Below are 20182 nucleotides of genomic sequence, written 5' to 3' on the forward strand. Positions count from 1 at the left end.
CATATCTACAACATGGATACACTGCCTAATTTGCAGATTTTACTACCATTTATCTTTATAACATTTTTTTTCTCATTAATTGCTACCTACATATTTTTTTCTTTCTTTTTTTGTTGAAAGTTTTAACAGATACAACTACCAACTTTTTTTTTTTTTTGATAAGCTACAACTACCAATTTATAAAATAAAGAGCTTAGAACACTTGCATCAGTATGTAGTTAAAAATAGATAGTCAAATTGCCAAACGAAGAGATTTGATAAAAAATGATGCTGCATCAAAATCGATCATGTGTACACAAAATATTACAATATTTAAACAAAAAAAAAAAATCTCCTCTATACTCTCTTTTCTCTCCTCTCTCTTCACTATTGGTGGACATGGTATTTTAAGAATTTTTAATCTAAATAAGTAATGTTTTAATGTTTTAAAGATTTATGATAGAGGTACGGATGCAATTATTATTGGATAAAAATACGGTAAATTGTTAAAAAATAATTTTTAAGTAGGTAATATAGAAAATCTATTTAGAAACCGATGGAAGATTCTCTTTGGGAGGACAGATTACTGATGCTGTGTACATTATCATAATTGGCCCTCATTTGTTTCCTTTTCCTTTATAAAGAGCGGGGTTATTTTGACATTTCACAATATTTCACAATTTGCTACCGATATCCAGGTCTCTCCAACTCTTTCACCATTTCCAACCATTCACAACCACCATTTCCTTCCATCACCGGGGGACCCTCCCGGCGTGAACCACTGTAGCCAAGAATTAACCGATTTGCTACTCCGCCGTAGCCAAAAGAATGACATTGCAACCTTTCACAGAGACCCAATTTTAAGCGCGAGTTCTTGTCGTTTCATCACCCCAAAACCCTAATTGTACCCAATTGTTGAATCTCGATTATCGATCAAACCCATTTCCAATTTAGCGGCAATAACAGTACCCCGATTAGCAAAATTAGATCTTGTCCTCCGAAATTCGGTGTTCGATGGGTACGGTTGAAGCATGCAAGGACCTAACAATCTCGTCATCTACGTCTCGTACGGAGACCATAAATGGAAACCATGAGTTCAGAATCACGGGCTATTCGCTCAATAAGGGTATGGGGATCGGCAAGTACGTCCAGTCCGAGACCTTCGTCGTTGGCGGTTATGAGTGGGCGATCTACTTTTATCCGGACGGTAAGAGCCCCGAGGATAATGCGTCGTACGTATCTCTGTTCATTGCCCTAGCCAGCGATGGCACAGACGTGAGGGCGCTCTTTGAGCTCACACTCGTGGACCAGAGCGGAAAGAACAGACACAAGGTGCATAGTCATTTTGGAAGGGCGCTTGAGAGCGGGCCTTACTCCCTTAAATACAGGGGAAGCATGTGGTGAGTTTTCTTTTGTCTGGTGTTCTCATGCTGAGTGTAATTTGCGACACTGTATATGACGCGTGAATTTTTCTCCGTACACATATCATTTACGAGCTATTTAGAGCCTCAATTGCCTTTGTTTGAATTATTGAAATTTGGATTTTTTATGGATCAGTCTAGATTAGTTTGTAATTTTCGGACTCATACAATAAGCTGGTTTATTAGGCAAACTTGATCAAGGGAAAAAAAAAACTCTGATGCGGAATTTCTCTTAATGGTGGTAAACGTAGTGGAAGTTCGTAGGCATAACGTCAGCATACTCTTCAATCAATGCCTTCGCCTTCAATCAATGCCTTCACCAAGTACAAACATAGACCCCATTTCTTTTTCCACCGTCCCCATAAAATTAGAAAATAGAAGGAAATCATCTCATCGTTCCCTTTATGGTATTATCCGCAGACTTATTATCATTCTTAGGAACCTAAGTAACTTTGATATTATAGTGTACGTATTCCTTCTTCCATCATGAGTCTGACCACGATCATAATGCCAAGGCCTTCCTAGAAGGATATGACAAGCATTCATTTTGACTACATCATACCATAACTTGTCAAGTTATAGTTATTTTTGCCCTATAGAAAAAGAAATTAAAGAGCGAGTATCCACAAACACATCACCTCCTTTCTTGGACCAGGAAAGTTTATATGACTTTGGATGTTTCTCTCGTTTTAATTTCAGTTTTCTAATTGCTTCTTGATAGAGAAAATTTTCACAGCTACCACCATCAATGATCAACTTGCAAATCTTTCCTTTAATTGTACAAGTTGTCTGGAAGATGTTATTTTCTAGCCAATCTTCATTCTCATTCCTTGTTGGTAGTAACAATTTTTTTGAATGACAAGTGATTCTTCCACATCTCTTTAAACCAAACTGTTGTATCTTCATCGTCGATAGCTTCATCATACACAGGTTCACCATCATATTCTTATGTCTCTTCTCTCTCAATCATAAGTTGTTTGCCCTTGTCCAAACAACTAGAAGAGGCACTTTGACAATTTGATGACCTGTGTTCAATTTTTCTACACTTAAAGCAACCAAATCTAGAACGGTTACCTTGATTCTGAGTTATTGAACATTTGGTCGATTGACAGCTGCTGAAGTGTTCTTTGAAGTCCCAAAACTGGTTCCAGATTCATTTCCTCGACTTCCAAAATTTTGTGGACTTTGACTAACCTTAGAATTAGACATGTCCACAAAACTTCCTGAACCAAAAAAACATTCAACTCCGTTGTTTTTTCACAATCAAAGCTCGCCGGTATGCTTCAGATACTGACCATAATACATGGAGATCCAAAACATCTTGTAGATTTTCCCTTAAACCTCACAAATAACGGGCAACTAGCTGCTCATTATTTTCAGATAATTTATTCCACGCCACCAATTGTTAAAATTCTCAAGTATACTCATCCACCAATCTATTTCCATACCGCAAATTTTGTAACCGTTGGTACGTAGTTTGAGTATAGTTGAATAGTAAGAAATTCTCTTTGAGCTTATCCTTCAATTTCTCCCCTTCTGCTATCTTTGTTTTTCCTAGCCTTTCAGGCATCAATCTCAGTTGATCCACGATGCTGATGCTCTTCCTTTCAACCTAATAATCACCAACTTAACCTTCCTATCATTAGGCACCTCCTTATATTCTGAAAATCGTTCAACCATATTAAGCCAATCAACAAAATCTTCAGTTTGAAGACTGCCACTAAATTATGGAATCTCAATTTTGAAATTAGCTTCCCATCTGCAATCATTTCTTGTTTGGGGTACGCAAACTTGATCATTTCTTGTTTGGGGTACGCAAACTTGATCAAACAAAGGATTCTCAAAAGACTCCTTTGACTCAAGATCATCCCCATCACGAGGAGAGGATTCCACTTGAGCCAATCGTTGTGTTAGATTCTCAACTTTCCTCCTTAATTGATTCACCTCTTCTCTTGTACCAACAGGATCACTAGTATGAGGCTCTGTGCAACTGCTGGTTGGCGTCCCCTATGTCTTGGAGCCATCTTACAACCAATACTCTGAAAACTAATCAACCTTGCTCTAATACCAACTGATATAGAGACAATGAGGGAAGACAAAGTCCTAAAGGCAGTCAAACTATGAATAAATGCTAAGATAATTCCGAAGACCAAGTAAGATACCAAGATTGATTGATATTCTAAAAGTCTGCACCACTTCTTGATAATTCCCAAAACTTAAAAGGCAACAAAAGGTCATTATTGCAAAAGTTACTGCATCAGTTTCTAATGGGTGGGTCTCTCATTTTTGCATTGTTGACTCAGGGTTGCTTTACATGTGCATAGTGCCATTTAGTGATAGCTTCATGATTGTCTCTCATTTTTTAGATCTTTTCTTTTTTAATTATTGGTTTGACTGTGGACTACATTTTCATGTTCAAGTTGAAAGCAAAAGCTACTGTAAATATGTATAGCTACAGCTACAAATCTATGGATATTGTTAAAATTAATTACTTTGTCATTCAACTCAATAAGTTAACTTGTTGGGTTGGGGCATTTCACATAAGTTATACATATTCCAACACTCCCTCTCATGTGTGGGCTGAGCAATCCGATGACCCAACACGTGTACAACAAACAACGTGCAACACTAGGGCTACTTCCACACAAGGTGGGGCTACAACAAATGGGGGTTTAAAATTGCGGAAGCTAAGGTTTGAACCCAAGACCTCCCACTCCGATACCATGCTAAGATTAATAATATTCAACCCAATAAATTAACTTATTGGATTGGGGCATTTCACATCATTTATACATTTTCTAATAGATGTCATAGAAACCTTAGGTTTGACAGAAACTTTGGTAAGAATTCTAGCAGTGGAATCATGTAAAATTTTATGTGCAAGTGGTTTACTGTTGGCTGTTATTTAAAGAATGAAGATTTTTGTTGGTTGACGTTGTGTGTGCAAGTGGAATTATGAAACAGTACCACATGTTACATCATGTTCGCTTTCTTGAGGATTATGACATATCTTTTCAATCCTATTACCATTTGTTGAGCTTGCAAAGATTTTAGCTTTTCTAGAAGAGAAGTTTTGACATTCATCAAATGGAAATTCTGGTCACTAGCTCCCCAATGTTTGACAGGGGATTTTGGTTTGAGAAACGGTTAGACTTTTGAAAGATTGGAGGAGTGAGAGTTTGATGTGAAGTTCACCTTCTTGTGTCTCTGTTTGGCTGGTTGTTGATAGGGTTCTTTTCAGTTTTGTAACTGCTTGTTAATCATTATTTTAGATGATTAGGTTTTTGGGTTTAACGATCCTGATTTCTTTCTTTCCTCTCTCCCAAGGGCTGCGTTTACATACTTCTTCTACATGTGGGTGCTCTCCTGTGTTTCTTTGGTATCTTTTACGGTGATTTATCTGATACTCAACTTTTTATATCAACTGCATATTTCCCTCTTTTTTTTTGTAGTTGTAGTCCACATAATCTGCCATCTTAAATGGTTTGTATTGTATAGTTTTGAAACATGAGTTATTGTGAATGATCAATGTATTCTAATGGATGCAACTATTGAATGGAGCAGGGGTTTCAAACGCTTTTTCAAAAGAAGTATGTTAGAGACTTCAGACTACCTTAAAGATGATTGCCTCTTGATACGCTGTCGTGTTGGTGTCGTTAGGTCTCAAACAGAAGGACCTAAGACTTACAGTATTACAGTTCCACCTTCTGACATTGGTCAGCATTTTGGGCAGCTTTTAGAAAGCGGAAAGGGAGCAGACGTGATATTTGAGGTTAATGGAGAAAATTTTCCTGCACACAAGTTGGTTCTTGCAGCACGTTCCCCTGTGTTTAAGGCACAACTCTTTGGTCCAATGAAGGATATTAACACTGAGTGCATAGACATTGAAGACATGGAAGCCCCAGTTTTTAAGGTTTTCTCCATTTTCCTTATGTTTGTGAGACTTTGTGTGCATGTGTGTTTGCACATATAAATCAATTTCTTGCATATTTTTGCTCATGTAGCTTAGCCCATGGTAAATACCTGGTAAGCCTCAGAAAGCCTTACTGATTTCTCCCGTGTGGGTCTAAAGCATAAAGCCTGATCTGATACTTCTGCTGACATTATGATTCTTGATTGTGACATTTTGTGCTATGATTTATCTGTTGAGTGTCTTGGATGAATTTTGAAAGGCATTGGAGAGAAATGGTGGTGAATATTCAAGAATTACTTTTGCATATACTTCTCTGGCTTTGGGTTCATTTGGGTCTGAGGTTGGCATTTGGCAGCGCCAAACTAAGGTTGCAGATGGGGAACATTTATGTGTTACTCAAATGTTCTATTGTGTTTGGAAAGGTTGTCAGTGATGATTATATACAGTTATGGAATTGTTGTACATGATGCGAATTAAGTACTTAGGAAGAACTAGCATTTTGGTTGGTTGCCCTTGGTGGTGAGTGATTGTGATGCAATACAGGATGCTTTATCTACAAATTTACGTCTGGAATCTTCTGTCAAGGCGCTGATACTGTACACGCATTGTCACTCAAGTGAAGGTTCACAATCTTCTTGCTTATCTTCCTGACTGCCCCTATTTCATACACGTTTGGTCTATATTTGTTAATTTGGTAGCGTCATACATAATTTAAGCTATCAGGCGTCTCAATTCATTCTAATTGATATCCTTATCGATAAATTTTGTTTTTGGGTTTCTACATCTCAAGTATCTTTTGACTAAGTTTGTTTGCTGTGTGCAACACTGCTCCTCTAATATAGATACGTTGATACGATTGCCCTTGGGTAAACAAGTCTAACAAACTTTATCCCTTCCTTTTGGCAGCAATGGTAATTATTGTATGAAAACTCCAATTTTAGTACTGATCTTAGTATGAGAGTTTGATATCTATGTGTGTTCAAGTTTATTCTAAGCACATATTGTTGTCAATTTGTCATATGCAAGGAACGTATTTTTGGTGATATTTACTTCAGTGGTTTGGATGTTATCTTGGCTGCTTTTGGCTTTGGTGAAAATGAAGCTGGGATGAGGAAGCAAATTAAATTGATGTTGTTAGCAGGTCAACTGAAGAGATGCCTGACCATGTTTCCATTCTATGTTGCTGTGATATTGTGTTTCACCAATTTTTTGAATAAGCGTAGTGTTTCAAGTGAACATCAGTAATATGCTTTATATAAATTATTCATTTAGTATTTGAAATGCAGGATATGTTTCTTCTTTTTTTGTCTTATTGTAACTATTGGAAAGTTTCATGTGTAGAATTTATCTCTTTTTTTTCACCCGCTGGATTCGCTGTTTGCAGGCTCTACTTCATTTTATCTACTGGGATGCCCTACCTGATATGGAAGAGCTTGTTGGTCACAACTCTAAAGGGGCTTGTACATTGATTGCTCAGCATCTGCTCGCTGCAGCAGATCGCTATGCTCTTGAGAGACTCCGATTGATCTGTGAGGCTAAACTTTGTGAAGATGTCGCCATAAATACTGTTGCAACAACTTTAGCCTTGGCAGAACAGCATCAGTGTTATCAACTGAAAGCCGTTTGCCTTAAATATATTGCAACGCCTGAAAATTTAAAAGGTAATTCTGGTTATCATTACCTCGCATTTCTGTTGTGGTTGTAGAAGTTTTGATTCAAATCTTTGCTGCTGAAATTTTTCTCCTGCCTATTGTGTGCTTGGAAGAAGCTCTTTGCTTCAAAATTGTTTTGAAGTGATTTAGCTTGGGCTTATTAAGTTATTTTTTTTTGATGATCGATATACCTCTTATGTTGTAATCACTGTAACTTAGTGTACCTTCTTGCTTCTCTGTATAGGATTCTTTTTGCTTTGGAACTCTTATGGTGATTGAATGACTGCGGTTACTTGTTTCATTCTTTGACAAAAAGGTGGTGTATTGTTTTTCAGCTGTGATGCAAACAGATGGATTCAGGCACCTAAAAGACAGCTGCCCGTCAGTCCTAACTGAACTGCTGCAGTATGTGGCCAGGGTTGGCGAACATTCTGCTACTGTTGGATCTGGAAAAGATTCATTCTTAGATGGCTGTGACATGAACGACAGGCGAGTGAAGCAAAGGTTTCGTTGATTGCGGAAATAACAGGTAGCACCTTTGGCACCTCATGAGGACCAAAAAAAAAAAAAAAAGATGTTTTTAGGGCTAGACATTCTTTTTGACTGTACAAAACAGCTTGATAGTTAATAAGAACTGCCCAGTTAGACATTGGTTTGGGGTTCAGAGTGATGGCTGTGGCTGATGGTCTGAGGGTTTTGTGGTTTTTGTTTTTAATCCTAAACATCTGGATATCATATATCTTGTTGGTGCTAATCAATTAGATTGTGACAGCTTCTCCTGTTCTACCCTTTGTTGTTGCTTTGGGCAGGAAGGGAGGGTGCTCAAGTGCTAATCCATTGATCTCAACAGTAGATATGGTATTTGAATGACTGGCCAGCAGCTGTGACCTCTGTGTCTTTCCCTTTGCCGCTTTTTTTTTTTTCTCTCTCTCTCAATACCTCAGTCTTTGCATGTTGCCAATGGTTTAAGGAGAATGAGAGAGAACACAAGGCGAGGTAAATTTTCCTGTTGAATTTTTTGTTCTTTTAATAATTGAAACACAGAACGTAGACAGCCGTTTCTACAGGTGCACTTCCCAATATAGATGTCATCTCCTTGTCACTGCTGCTGAAAGACTATTTTGGTCGTTCTCATTTTATTTTACCGCCACTAATTTGCTGGTGGCAGAAGTCACCAGGGATTGACACAGCCAGGACGATGTTATATGCTTATGATAAGATCTCACATTGTGAAAATTAGAGTAGGAGTGACAATAGATAAGAAGAACCTACAGTCTAATACATTAAGACCGATTTTTTGAGCCTAAGCTAGGACGTTGGGTTTCGAGGAATTAATTTGTGAGAGCTTTGACTCGAAGTAGACTATATCTTAATGTGCTTGGACTTGTAGGCATTGCGGGGCTATTCAAAGTTTAAACTTTGAAGGTTCATAGAGAGAATTTTTGTTCCACTTATTCCTGCGTAGAGCATTTACTGAAAAAAAATACATTGTTGTATTTTTCAAAACAAAAGCCGGGCGAAGATTTTGATCTTGAATATCACTAAGTCGAGTTTATGCCTTGACCACCTCGGTTGAACAGAGGGGTGTATATGTCTTTTATCACCTCGCCGCGCTGTATAATTCACAACAGAGAAAAAGGGCTCACAACTAGCACAAAGCTCTCCAAATGCTACTTCGATAGGAAGGTGCAATATTTGGCTTTACAAAGCCCATAACTAAAATTGATTACATTTACATGTAATCGCATACATGTTGGCATTCTCGACACTGCGTTAAAAGTAGACTAGCTATATAGAGAACATTCGCGTAGTGATACGACCAGATACACAGCAGTCATGTCTTGCCGTTACAGTCGGAGGACTAAGTGATGAAAGGTTCATATCTTGAAAAAAAAAAGCAAAGGAAAGAACAGAAATAACTTACTACAAATAACTGGGGTGCCACCAATTTTCAAGACCAGGGGAGAGAGCTAGTGTCATGAATTGTTGGCATGATAGGATCATCCTACACTTGGGTTAGAGACTTGGTATCTAGCGACAACTTATCGCTAGATTTCCTGTCTGTAACATTTTACAGTCATGAAATCATACCACTTGCCCCTTCTAATTTGCCATCAAGAATGCATCAACCCGGGATGATGTGCGATTGATGACTGCTACTGTAGAATGTTGATGTCGCGGTTGAATTCAAAGAAAAACACATTGGAATCAATACCATTGACTTCCAGATCGACCTTGAGCAGTGGCGACTTTCCCAGCCATGTACTGTGGCTTTGGTTGCAATCTATTAGAACCTGCAACCACTTCATCTTCTTCTCTATCATTTTTACAGTCAGGGTTTCTTATTGGATATGTTGAGGTAGCGAATTGAGGTGGAACAGCAGAACTTCTAACAATCCTTCGGTGATCAAGAGCCTCTGCAGCTGCTGCTGCCCCACAGTTGTTATAACGGATTACCGAACTTACAACCTTCCCAGGTCTTGCAGCACCACCTGCCCCAAAAGTCGGTCATAAGAAAGGTCACTGATTTATCACAAAAGAAGGCTATATGACGACTAAAATGAAGATGGCAAATTAAAGGCGCACTTGCAACTTTAATGACAGACATGTTGTCCAGTTGTAGAGTTGTAGAGTTGTAGGAGTGCAACCTAGAGGTCACACGTTCAATTCCTGAATACTACCTCTCCACAAATTATGTGGGGGTAAAGTTTGTGTACATCCTATCTGTCCTTGACCCTGCCCAAAATAGGAATCTCGTGCACGAGAGTTGTTTACTTTTACTTGCAACTTTAAGGGTCAATAAGAGTCGTTAGATCTGATACCATCCACCCCATTAAACGAACTTCCAACTCCCTCTGAACCCCATAGAGCGAGGGTAATTAGTGCAAAATACAGTAGTACTCAAAATGAACGAGATGTTTGAGAAAAGAGCACACGCAGGAACCTAGTGCCAATTAAATAAACAAAAAATCTCTCAATCCTCTTTATAGTGCTCATCATCATTTTTCCATCCTGTGATTCTATTCCTGTCACTTTGCCACCACGAGGTTCTTCCCATTAAATATTACTTTTAACACATTGTGGACACGGGATTGATATAACTTCGACCGATCAAAAAAGAATATTGCATGTGGGATTTAATCCGTCCTCTTTTCACATAAAAAGCCATATGGATCTCTTTCCCTCAATGACTCTTCTTAGGGAGTAGGAAGTGTTACCTTGAGCACTTTGAGGAACTTGAGGAGGAAGTCTGGACATGGGGATCCCAGAAGTCCTGTCCATTCGTGGCTTCTCATTTTCTTTGATGCTACACTTGGAAAGGTCCTTCATGACCTCTGCTGAATTATGCACTGAGTTATCTGAATATAAAACGCAAGTCCTGCATGAACAAAATAATATGTACCCATGAGAAGGAATGGTAAAAGCTGATGAACAGTAGCACGATTAAACAGATTTTGGGAATTAATGCAAAATCCTTAAAATTATCACTAGGAATACCTGGGCAACGATGCATGTTGCCTCTCAGGGGGAGTAACAGCTGTGCCATTTCCATAGTGCTCCTCAAGATACGCAAATTGTTTCTTGAAATGGTCAACAGCACTGCATCGAAGAAATAAGCGTAAAATAGAAATACCATGGATACAGGGTGATCCTTCCAAATAATGAGACAGTAGAATACAGTATAGACATTTTAAGATTAAAATATCTAAAATCTAGAATATCTAGCAATACCTTGGATACATGAAGCTTGTTGGCTCCGATCCTTCTAAGAACTCTTTCAACATTTTAGGATGGTATTCAAGAATTTCTCTGTAAATGAGCTCTCGTACATCTTCCTTCATTATCCTTCGTCTCTCAAATTCAAATTCCATTTTGGAAACTGGTTGGGCAGAAGGTTCCCTCTCAACTTTGGCCAAACCCTTAAAATATGGGTCTGCAAGAGCCTGAAACATTGCAGCAAGATATGCTTCATTAGAAGAAGAAAACAACTGTGAAGGTGAAAATGAAGAGACATAAACATTCACCTCTTCAGCAGTAGGCCGATCCTTGGGTTCAAATGACAGCATCTTTTCTAACAGCCGAAGTGCAAGTGGATCAGCATTAGGGAACTTCTGCGAGAAGGGAATGGGCTTCTTCTTCCGCATGCTGCTCAAGTATCTCCGAGCTTTCTCATTGCGTACCTGCTCAACAATGCCGATATTCAGCAAACATAACTGCATAAACCAAGGAACACAAGACAGCAGGGCAAGTTAACCACAGGAAACAAACCCTGGCTATGGCTTCAGAAGAAGGCGTTCCCAACAGCTCGGTCATCAGATCCAACTGATGGACAACATTTTTACCAGGAAAAAGAGGCTTCCCCGTTAAAAGTTCTGCGAAGATACACCCAATGCTCCATGTATCTATGGCAGGTGTGTACTGAAATACAAGATAAGAGAATAATTAAAAGTGGAAGCAACATCACAACATATAAATATCAGAAAAGATGGCTGGTGTGGCAAAATAGTTGGAATGTATTATCATTGCAACGGATACATTCATGGACCTAAATAAAAGATCAAATGTACGCATAACAAGAAAACTGATTCATAGCTCTCGGCAAAAATAGTGTTTTATTTTTTTATTCTTATATAAGATATTAAGTTCATATGCATTTAAATAGAACAAAAACACAGTACCAGAGAAAATTTCATGCTACTTTCAAGCAAATGCAAAGTGGTAATAACTCTTTCACCTTAGAGAAAAAGGATCCACATAATTCAGGAGCTCTGTACCACCTTGTTGCAACGTAATCCTATGAAAACATGAATCACAAACAATCAGTGTCACAAGCATCGACCATGTTCCATACAGTACATACAAACCTTTAACTAAAAGCAGTTAGTGAAGCTGACAAATAGAACTTACTGTCCAAAATATTGCAGTAGGAGTATCATTAAAAGCTACTCTTGCAAGACCAAAGTCACAAATTTTGAGTTTGCAGTCAGCATTGGCTAAGATGTTTTTGGGCTTGAGATCTCGATGAAAGACATTTGCTGCAAGAAAAATACATTTTAAAAACAAAATTCATAGATGAATCGTGACAAATTAGTAATTACTTGGACGAGTTTGGTGCGTAAACTAATTATATTGCAAGGACAAGTTAGTTGCACAACTCTCTTGCAAAAGACTCCCTCTGTGGTAGCGGGGTTCAGGGAAGCGCAAGATGCACATGCACACAGCCCTGCCTCTTCATTGCCAAGAGACTTTCTATAATTTGAACTGGTGACATTTAGGTTGCAAGAAAGCAACTTTACCTCTAGATAAAAGGTTTGGCCTTCAATTGCAAGGACAAGTACATGAAAAAAAAATCAAGGATCAGAAAGGACTATCACCTGTATGTATGTACTTCAGGCCTCGAAGAAGCTGATAAAGAAAGAACTGATAATGTTCTGGGGTTAAATCATCGTTTGCTTTTATAACCTGGTGTAAATCAGATTCCATAAGTTCAAAAACAACATATATATCCTTAAATTCCCTCCTGGAAGGTGGCAACAAGATGTGCTTGATCTCCACAATATCTGGATGGCGCAAGAGTCTAAGAAGTTTAATTTCACGAAGGATGCGAGCGGCATCAGAGACGTGTTCAAAGATATCATTGATTTTCTTAATTGCAACTTTTTCTCCAGTATGTGTGTCGTATGCAGAGCAAACAACCCCATAGCTACCTTTGCCAATTACTTCCTCTATTTTGTACCTGCTACCCTCACCATATTCAGTAAAGAAGTCCACATCCACCGACGACTGCATTATCATATTGATGCAAAACATATCAACATTACATCCTAAGGGTCATAAATGCAACCAATTGGTTGCTAATATTGTGTGTGTGTGTGAGAGAGAGAGAGAGAGAGAGAGAGAGTAACATAAAATCTAGTGTGCAACTCAGTGATTTCCAATATACACATGAAAAAAAAATGCCACTATCTATATTGATAGATTTGCAATACATATTTGCATATCTACTGTTACGTTCAATTACTTCATTAATCCATCATTTGATGAAAACTATCTATGTTAACAACTTAACCAGAGCTTATATGTCAATGTTAATTTTAAAGTGAGTTTGGAGTTGTTTGATCTAAAGCATCTACCTCACCATATCACGACAAGAATCAAAACAACAAAGGAAGATTTTATTGCCAAGTTTAAGAACAAAAATGTTTGCACACAAACAACATAAACATTGAAAACAACACATAACCTATACGCGCATGCATATATTAACACAAATGAATATAAGCCACTTGGTCAAGAAAATTTACATGAGAATAGTTGTCCAGTCATCTAGTGGGTCCTTTCATATATTTGCATTGGGGTCATAAGCATGTGGCAGAGAAGATGAGACATGAAAAGTGACAAACTGTTTCTTCCCCCACCCACCCAAAGACCCAATTTCCATACAACAAAAAAATATCAAGAGCCGTTCAAATAACTAATGGAAAGCTTTACAAAGTGATGTATGCTAATTAAGATAAACACTAGCAATTACAATTCTCCCATAATCATAACAACTAACTGGATCTTGCTTCAAATCACCAGATTAGTTAGACCTACATACTATCTGTAGTATATTGATCAGAAACAATTGAACTTACCTTCCTTCTTTGATTATGCTGCATCTTGGCAAGGAAGCATCAAACTCTTCAAATTAATAAATCAGATTGAGGAAGCACGAGTTGACTTCGCCCTCCAATCAGAATCACACGATCAAATAAAACCCAATCGGGACAAATCCACCAAATCGCCTCAATAATAAGTTCAAGTGCAAAGCACAGATTCAGCGAGAAAAGCCGCAGATACCCAATATCAAATCAACACTAATAAACCTGAATTCAAGCGTAAAGACTCAAACCCAAAATCAAAAGAAGGTAAAGATCACAAATTTGCGCCCAAAGTAAGCAGCTTTGGACACAAAGTTAATACTTTGGATTGGAAGGAATAAACAGGAGAGGCGGAATAAAGAAAGCTTAGGGTGGTGAACAATGGCGGAGGTCTCTAAATGCAGCTGGAAAACGGTGTTACACAGATCACATCCACAAGAGCGGGTTTCCCAATTGAGCGGAAATAACTAAATTTGAGAGAATCCAGAGAGCCGATATTCTCTACTTTTGTTGTTGTATGTATGCTGTAGTAATAGAAGAAATCTTTTAGGTGTTTTCGAATAAAAATCTTTCGTATTTATGGAAGATCTTTCGGATCTGTCACAGCGAGAGAGGAGTGGAAAATCAAAGCAGCGTTTGTACGTTCAAAGAATCAAGCTGTACTCCAGAGGGAAAGAGAACAACAAGGGACGAATTGGGATTATTTTATTTTAGATTACTTTACGAAAAATTTGTAATTAATCATTTTGGGATAACACAAAGACACTTTTGCCACTCACATTGTTTCGGAATTTACCAATCATATATATATATTTTATTTTATTTTATCTATGAGCAAGTCCAACCATGTACCCAAAATAGGGTATATATTTTCTCTATTTTAGTATCACTCCAATTTCAACCACATAGATAACTCCTCATTAACAACATTGCGATAATAACAAAAGTTCTATAACTAAGATAACAATTTTATAAGAGAGAAGAGGGGGAGAGAAAGAAATTAATATATATTTTTTTAGTTTTGGGGTATATAAATGTTTTTGCGGTGCTCGTTGGAATCCCAAATGTTAAAAAGTGATACCCCATTTTGAGTTATTTATTGGACATGCTCTAAATTTGATTTTCATGAATTAATGGCAAAACTATGGACTTATTGGATATTTAAAAAAAAAAAACTTATTGGAACTATGAATTGGTGACAAGATTCTATCATACACACAAGTAAAAATATGTTATTTTAATTTATTTATTATTTTTGTAATAAATTATATCAATTAACTCAAAATCTACTATATTGTAACATTATTACACTCAAAATATTCCATGACACGTTTTATACAATAATTTAACATGATTCTAGAAGGAATTGCAGCAATTCCGGCAATTTTAGAATTGCAGCCCATCCCCTCTTGAATATCTCAAATATTGAATGGCCTCTGAAAACTCCACGTGTCCCGTGCATGTTTTATGATACAAAACTTTATCTTAACTGCTATTTCACCAATCAATACTGGTCCCACGGAATTTTAATTTTTGTTGATGTCCACTTATTATTACCAATATTAATATATTTTTTTTCCCTTTATTTTATGAGGAAGTATTTATAGTTATTAGTTGGCAAGTGAAGAAAGTCTACAGAAATTTGAAAATGTAAAAGACAAGACCCAATTAGAAAAATATTGGATAAAATGGCATCAATGCATGTGCACCACATGACGGATCACCAAAAGATGGACGATTGAGGCGACATATATATATATATATAGAATTTCTCACATAATGATATAATGTAAGAGTATAAAATAAGGATTATATTTTAATGATGTAGATGAATGAGATGACAAATGAGATCCACTGTTTTGGGTCCCACGTGTTTCAAATCAATGGCGTGAACATAGATCATTATTCGCCCTTACATTAGACCCTTATGTGAGAATTTGTTTCTCTATATATATAAGGAATTATTTGATGCGAATTTTTAAGGGCATAGATGAGTTAAATGACAAGTGAGACTCACTATTTTTTCTCACATGTTCTAAATTATTAGTGAAAACATAGGTTCACACTTAAGTGTTCGGAGAACTGTTGTGTGTGTGTATATATATATATATATATCAAATATGGAAAGTTAAGAACACAATGGGGGACATTCTCATCTCTATTTTCCTAGACATAAAGGTTTGGTTTCATAATTTGGTATACAATTTTAAGTGTTTAACCGTGGAGTTTGATTCCCATTAGAAGTAATATTAATATTTGGGTTTAAGTCTAATTTATCATGTTGTCAAGGTGAAAAACTTCTATGCGTACAAGTATGTTGTCCCGAATTTAGACCTCATTGAATGTGTAAAGGGTAAACTTATACGATATTATTCTCTATTTAAAAAAAAAGTGTTTAGATAGAGTGGGAATAAACAATATTAATATTGCATAATTGCATGTGATCATAGAAACAATTCACGTGGTTGAGATGACACTATTTTCATGATTGGATTACTGTTTTTGTAGCATGTAACCAAAACCATCTTCACATATTTCTCTAATATATATGTATACATTTCACAACTTCGCTTTATAGTAGAGAGTCATCAAAGTAATCATTAACTAAATAACTAATCGCTTAAAGAAAAACACTTATTATAAGTCTAATGAATAATGATGGATCATCCACCCATTAGGGCGTGGATTCGAATTCTACCCTCTCCCCAAACACTTGTTTCAAAATAATGATGGCATTTTGGTAGTAATGACCGCTTAAGAGGGCAAATGTAAAAGTCCATTAAAAACAGACTGATTTCTTTAAAAAAAAATTTGAGGACTGAATTCACGCGCTTTTGACGTGATGCAATCAAAAAGAGTGAATTATAGTAACGACCCACAATAGACAGACAGACAACCACAATAACCATTGAGATGACCGAGCTTGTATCCATTGTCGTGAAGGTGCCTACTTCCAACCACGCGTATATATATACACATTGTTGTCCGAACCTTTATTCCAAAAATTTGGAGTTGACAAAATGAATTTCTAAGAAAATCGAAGAAAATTGGAATTCTACACTAACATTCCTACGCATTTTCACACTTCAATTGAAACAATTTGGGGACGGCAAAATGAATTTGTGAGAAAATCAAAGAAAATTGGAATTATATACCAATACTCTTACGTATTTTCACATTGCAATTGAAAAATTTTGGGGCCGGCAAAATTAATTTTTGAGAAAATCAAAGAGAATTGGAAGTCTATACCAACATTCCTACGTATCTTCACACTTCAATTGAAATTCTATCAAATCTCATGGCTTTACCCTATTCATTCTCCTCAAGGTTTCCTTCATTTCAATAACTCTAATACGTCTCATACAACAAGTATTTCTATTCTCTCAAAAGATATGTATGGAGGTGTTCGATGTTCTCTCTGTGGATGCCATCAAACAACTCATTCAAGTAACTTATCTAATCTCGTTAAATTTCCACGTCCTTAATATAAAAACTCTATTATCTATATCTTTGATACATTTCACATTATTTAAGTCCCTAATTTTTTTATTTCTCGTGTTCTAACTTGCCTCTAAATATCTAAATATATTAGTCCCAACTCTTAATTGCTTTTTAAATATCATCATTCACCATCATATTTCTTCACCTTTCGGCTCACTAAGAACCGTTTTTGCTATTTGTTTGATACAAAAAATCATCACTCCAACTAAACCCCAATTTGTATTATTTTCCTATTTTTCCATATACAGTTTATATAGGAAAAAAAAAAAACAACCCTCACCATGCATCTTCTGCACACAAGAAATATAAATTCATGCCACCCACCCTTCCAATACTATGCGAACCACATACAACTTAGAAAGTACAGGAAAATCTGATATTCTCAATCTCGGATAGAAAGTGGAACTTATTACAACTTTTAAAAGAGAGAGATTCTGTCCTAATCGTTGATCAGAAACTGATATCCTCACCGCTGGACGATTTGACAGTCAGTCCCACTAGAAGTCTAGAACAGCTTATGTTTGAGCTGTAAGACAACTCCACCACCACTTGCCTTTGAACTTCGAAGCAGCTTCCACCCTTCCAGCCTTCATGAACCAAAAAAATCTCAACAATAATGTGATAAGTCCAAATTACTTGACCCTCATCATCCAGCAAACCCTTGTTGACTAATTAAATACAAATGTAATCCTGAATTGTCCAAATAGATATCACATATTTGTTTGTTGTTTAGTGGGGTTTGGTGTAGGGTCCCCTCTCACAGCATATTTGAGTGGTGTTTAGAGGCCATGAAACAGTCACCACACAGACAAACAACAATGGACAAGTCATCCCTCATGTGCCTGCACTTCCAACCTAACAACTTATCAGAATCAGGACTTTAACAGATAACCTGGCATGAGTGGCATCTATCTATCAGCAGATACTCCTCAACTTTCAATTTTCATATCTATCTCCAACACCCCACAGTTAATTAGTTTGTTGGGAACCCATGATATCCTCAGAAAGAAAAGGTCATATGCTTAAAATGTGAATATCTCAAAAATGACAACATGTAGAAAGAAATGCTGACAAAACACCCAAACCAACCATGGACGAGCACACGACTCCCAGACACATTTTCGCAAGTATTATTGCACAAAACTTTTATCTACACAGAAGGATACTGAGAACGGCCTAGCTCTATTGATGTTGAACCAAATTTAGTTCCTCATTTAACATATCTGATGAACCACCCCAGCATGTTGCGATGCACTCCTCCGCAGCACTCACAACTGCTGGATCATCAACATGGTCCAGCCATGTGCAACTTTTGGAAATATCTTGACATAGCCCTCAACTTGTAATAAAACCAAATATCATCCCTCTCTTAACTTATATTACAAATAATGAAGAAATATGATTAGTGATTACGGCAAACAGAAGTTTTGGATGCATGGGCTATGCAATGCTGCTCATCATCAATTTATTATCAAACCCTTACTCTAACTAAAACAATTTGGAGTCCGCTATATGAATCCATGAGAGAAGTTAGATAATGATATAATGATGATAAGAATGATAATTCTAGCATAGAATAGCGCTTTCTCCTATTGATTCCAGTAGCCAAACAAATTGGGAGATGATACTGATGATTTTCATCATCAAATTTATCATTATGTCTCGGCTTTAACTAATTATTAATAATCCAGATGACTTGCACATCAAACAACTCTCAATTTGCAAAGCATTAATTTTAAAATCAGGCATCCCTGCGAGAGAGATGCAACATGAAATTCTTGACTGAGAGAAAAACAAATTACTGTCATCATATGCATTAGAACTAGAAAAGGGGGAAAAATGTTCCCTACCTAATTTTTGGCTGCTAAAACCTCTTCAAATTGTTTCTCTGACAATCCCTGCACCACTGCTTGGGTTAAAGTTTTGGTGGGTTTGAACAGCACTGAGCCCCTAACATTCTTCTTTCCTTCCCTCCAGGCCTCCACAAAAAGAGACCAATAAATCCTGAGGATTGCGGTACATGGAACTTTCAGGTAGACATTTTCTAGCTACCTTAGGCGATAGAATCATTTGATATTACAAAACACTATTTCAGTAAGGAGAGATGACATGTTTTCAGGTTCATAAAGATAGCTCTTCGATGGCAATAAAAAGAAAACGAAGTAAGCAAGTTGGGCACTTTCCGAGTAGTTTTTTAAGGTGGTGTCATCTGGATTTGTCATTAGGTTAAAAGAAAACAGATAACGCAAACCAATAAAGCAGAATTAACAGCGGGAAGCTATTGCTTCTCACAGATGATATCATCTTCAGTAGCCAATGAAGGATGTAACAGCACGGCTGCTTGGATGAGCTGAGTTTTTCCTAAGTCAACCACTACCTTGGCTGAGAATGAAAGGAAAGATTATTAAGCCAAATTAATGGTTTAACTGCAACATAATGATTTCTGGATTCCGCTTGAATCTATATGAAAATTATGTATGATCTCCAAAAATTACCTAAACATAAAAAACTCATGATAGAGTATCTTCCATCTGCATGACAATATATTATAATGGTTTCAACAAAACCAAGAATTTGAAAATTGACAGAGAAGTGTATTGCATCTAAATATAAATGACCTACATGAGGTATGTGCGCTTTGACTGGCATCTAAACGGCCGTTTGTATTAGATTCCCTTTTCGCGCCAATCGAATATTGCCTCTGAACTCCAAAAACCCTAGAGGATCAGGCTTTCGCAATGTGGGGTTAATCATCACAAATCCTTGACAGTGCCCGAAAATTCCACAAAAAGAGAGTCACAGATTTAAACTTCATGCCCTAAATTGCTCAAATCATGTGTGGATACAGAGAAATAGGGTTTTGCATAATGGAGAGTAAACATTTAAAATGAATGGGACAAAAAGGAGAATCAAACATCAATCAGGTAGAATCATGGCAGGCCCCTCCAATCGGCTTGTTAAACGAACTTCGATACGGCGCTAAAGAAGCATAAGGGTATGAGAGTTGAATCGCAGACGAAGCAAGCTTGAAGAAGAAACTAGCGGGTGCGTGGCAAAATGGGCTGCGGGGAA

The 20182-nt window shown here is 37.1% G+C and overlaps 2 protein-coding genes and 1 long non-coding RNA gene across 8 annotated transcripts; 1 reads left to right on the top strand and 2 right to left on the bottom strand.

Annotated features, from left to right (window-relative positions):
- Nucleotides 1-669: 669 nt before the first annotated feature.
- On the top strand, nt 670-8071 carry LOC120015242 (BTB/POZ and MATH domain-containing protein 2-like). 3 transcript variants are annotated; one of them, XM_038867568.1, is made up of 5 exons: nt 670-1379; nt 4965-5313; nt 6698-6974; nt 7301-7494; nt 7775-8071. In XM_038867568.1, the coding sequence occupies exons 1-4, from the start codon at nt 994-996 to the stop codon at nt 7477-7479; spliced, it is 1191 nt and encodes a 396-aa protein (XP_038723496.1). In that variant the 5' UTR covers nt 670-993; the 3' UTR covers nt 7480-7494; nt 7775-8071. The 3 variants fall into 3 exon arrangements, with proteins under 3 accessions (XP_038723496.1, XP_038723495.1, XP_038723497.1); XM_038867569.1 differs by lacking the exon at nt 7775-8071 and adding an exon at nt 3365-4092 and having other exon boundaries at nt 1243-1379; nt 7301-7736; XM_038867567.1 differs by lacking the exon at nt 7775-8071 and having other exon boundaries at nt 7301-7736.
- Nucleotides 8072-8614: 543 nt separating this feature from the next.
- On the bottom strand, nt 8615-14298 carry LOC120015241 (mitogen-activated protein kinase 15-like). Of its 2 annotated transcripts, XM_038867565.1 has the most exons (10): nt 13604-14297; nt 12341-12749; nt 11874-12001; nt 11701-11760; nt 11235-11384; nt 10991-11146; nt 10698-10909; nt 10464-10565; nt 10184-10344; nt 8615-9457 (listed from the first exon to the last, which is right to left on the bottom strand). In XM_038867565.1, exons 1-10 carry the CDS (start codon nt 13625-13627, stop codon nt 9174-9176), a joined length of 1686 nt encoding a protein of 561 aa, XP_038723493.1. In that variant the 5' UTR covers nt 13628-14297; the 3' UTR covers nt 8615-9173. The 2 variants fall into 2 exon arrangements, with proteins under 2 accessions (XP_038723493.1, XP_038723494.1); XM_038867566.1 differs by lacking the exon at nt 10464-10565 and having other exon boundaries at nt 13604-14298.
- A 3008-nt stretch (nt 14299-17306) lies between these two features.
- Nucleotides 17307-20182, bottom strand: LOC120014756. Of its 3 annotated transcripts, none has more exons than XR_005471626.1 (3): nt 19733-20182; nt 18961-19492; nt 17307-17697 (listed from the first exon to the last, which is right to left on the bottom strand). It is a non-coding gene; the product is annotated as an uncharacterized LOC120014756 (long non-coding RNA). The 3 variants fall into 3 exon arrangements; XR_005471625.1 differs by having other exon boundaries at nt 17307-17952; XR_005471624.1 differs by having other exon boundaries at nt 17307-17965.

This window comes from Tripterygium wilfordii, chromosome 14 (genome assembly GCF_013401445.1).
Source record: "Tripterygium wilfordii isolate XIE 37 chromosome 14, ASM1340144v1, whole genome shotgun sequence".
NCBI classification, from domain to species: Eukaryota; Viridiplantae; Streptophyta; class Magnoliopsida; order Celastrales; family Celastraceae; genus Tripterygium; species Tripterygium wilfordii.

Bases quoted from the DNA above. Each gene is read 5' to 3' on its own strand.
- LOC120015242 (XM_038867568.1), top strand. From the start codon at position 994: ATGGGTACGGTTGAAGCATGCAAGGACCTAACAATCTCGTCATCTACG. The intron at 1,380-4,964 runs GTGAGTTTTCTT...TGAATGGAGCAG, and splicing joins AAATACAGGGGAAGCATGTG to GGGTTTCAAACGCTTTTTCA. The intron at 6,975-7,300 runs GTAATTCTGGTT...ATTGTTTTTCAG, and splicing joins AACGCCTGAAAATTTAAAAG to CTGTGATGCAAACAGATGGA.
- LOC120015241 (XM_038867565.1), bottom strand. From the start codon at position 13,627: ATGCAGCATAATCAAAGAAGGAAG. The intron at 10,566-10,697 runs GTATTGCTAGAT...TCTTCGATGCAG, and splicing joins ACAAGCTTCATGTATCCAAG to TGCTGTTGACCATTTCAAGA. The intron at 9,458-10,183 runs GTAACACTTCCT...CTTTTGGGGCAG, and splicing joins AGTTCCTCAAAGTGCTCAAG to GTGGTGCTGCAAGACCTGGG.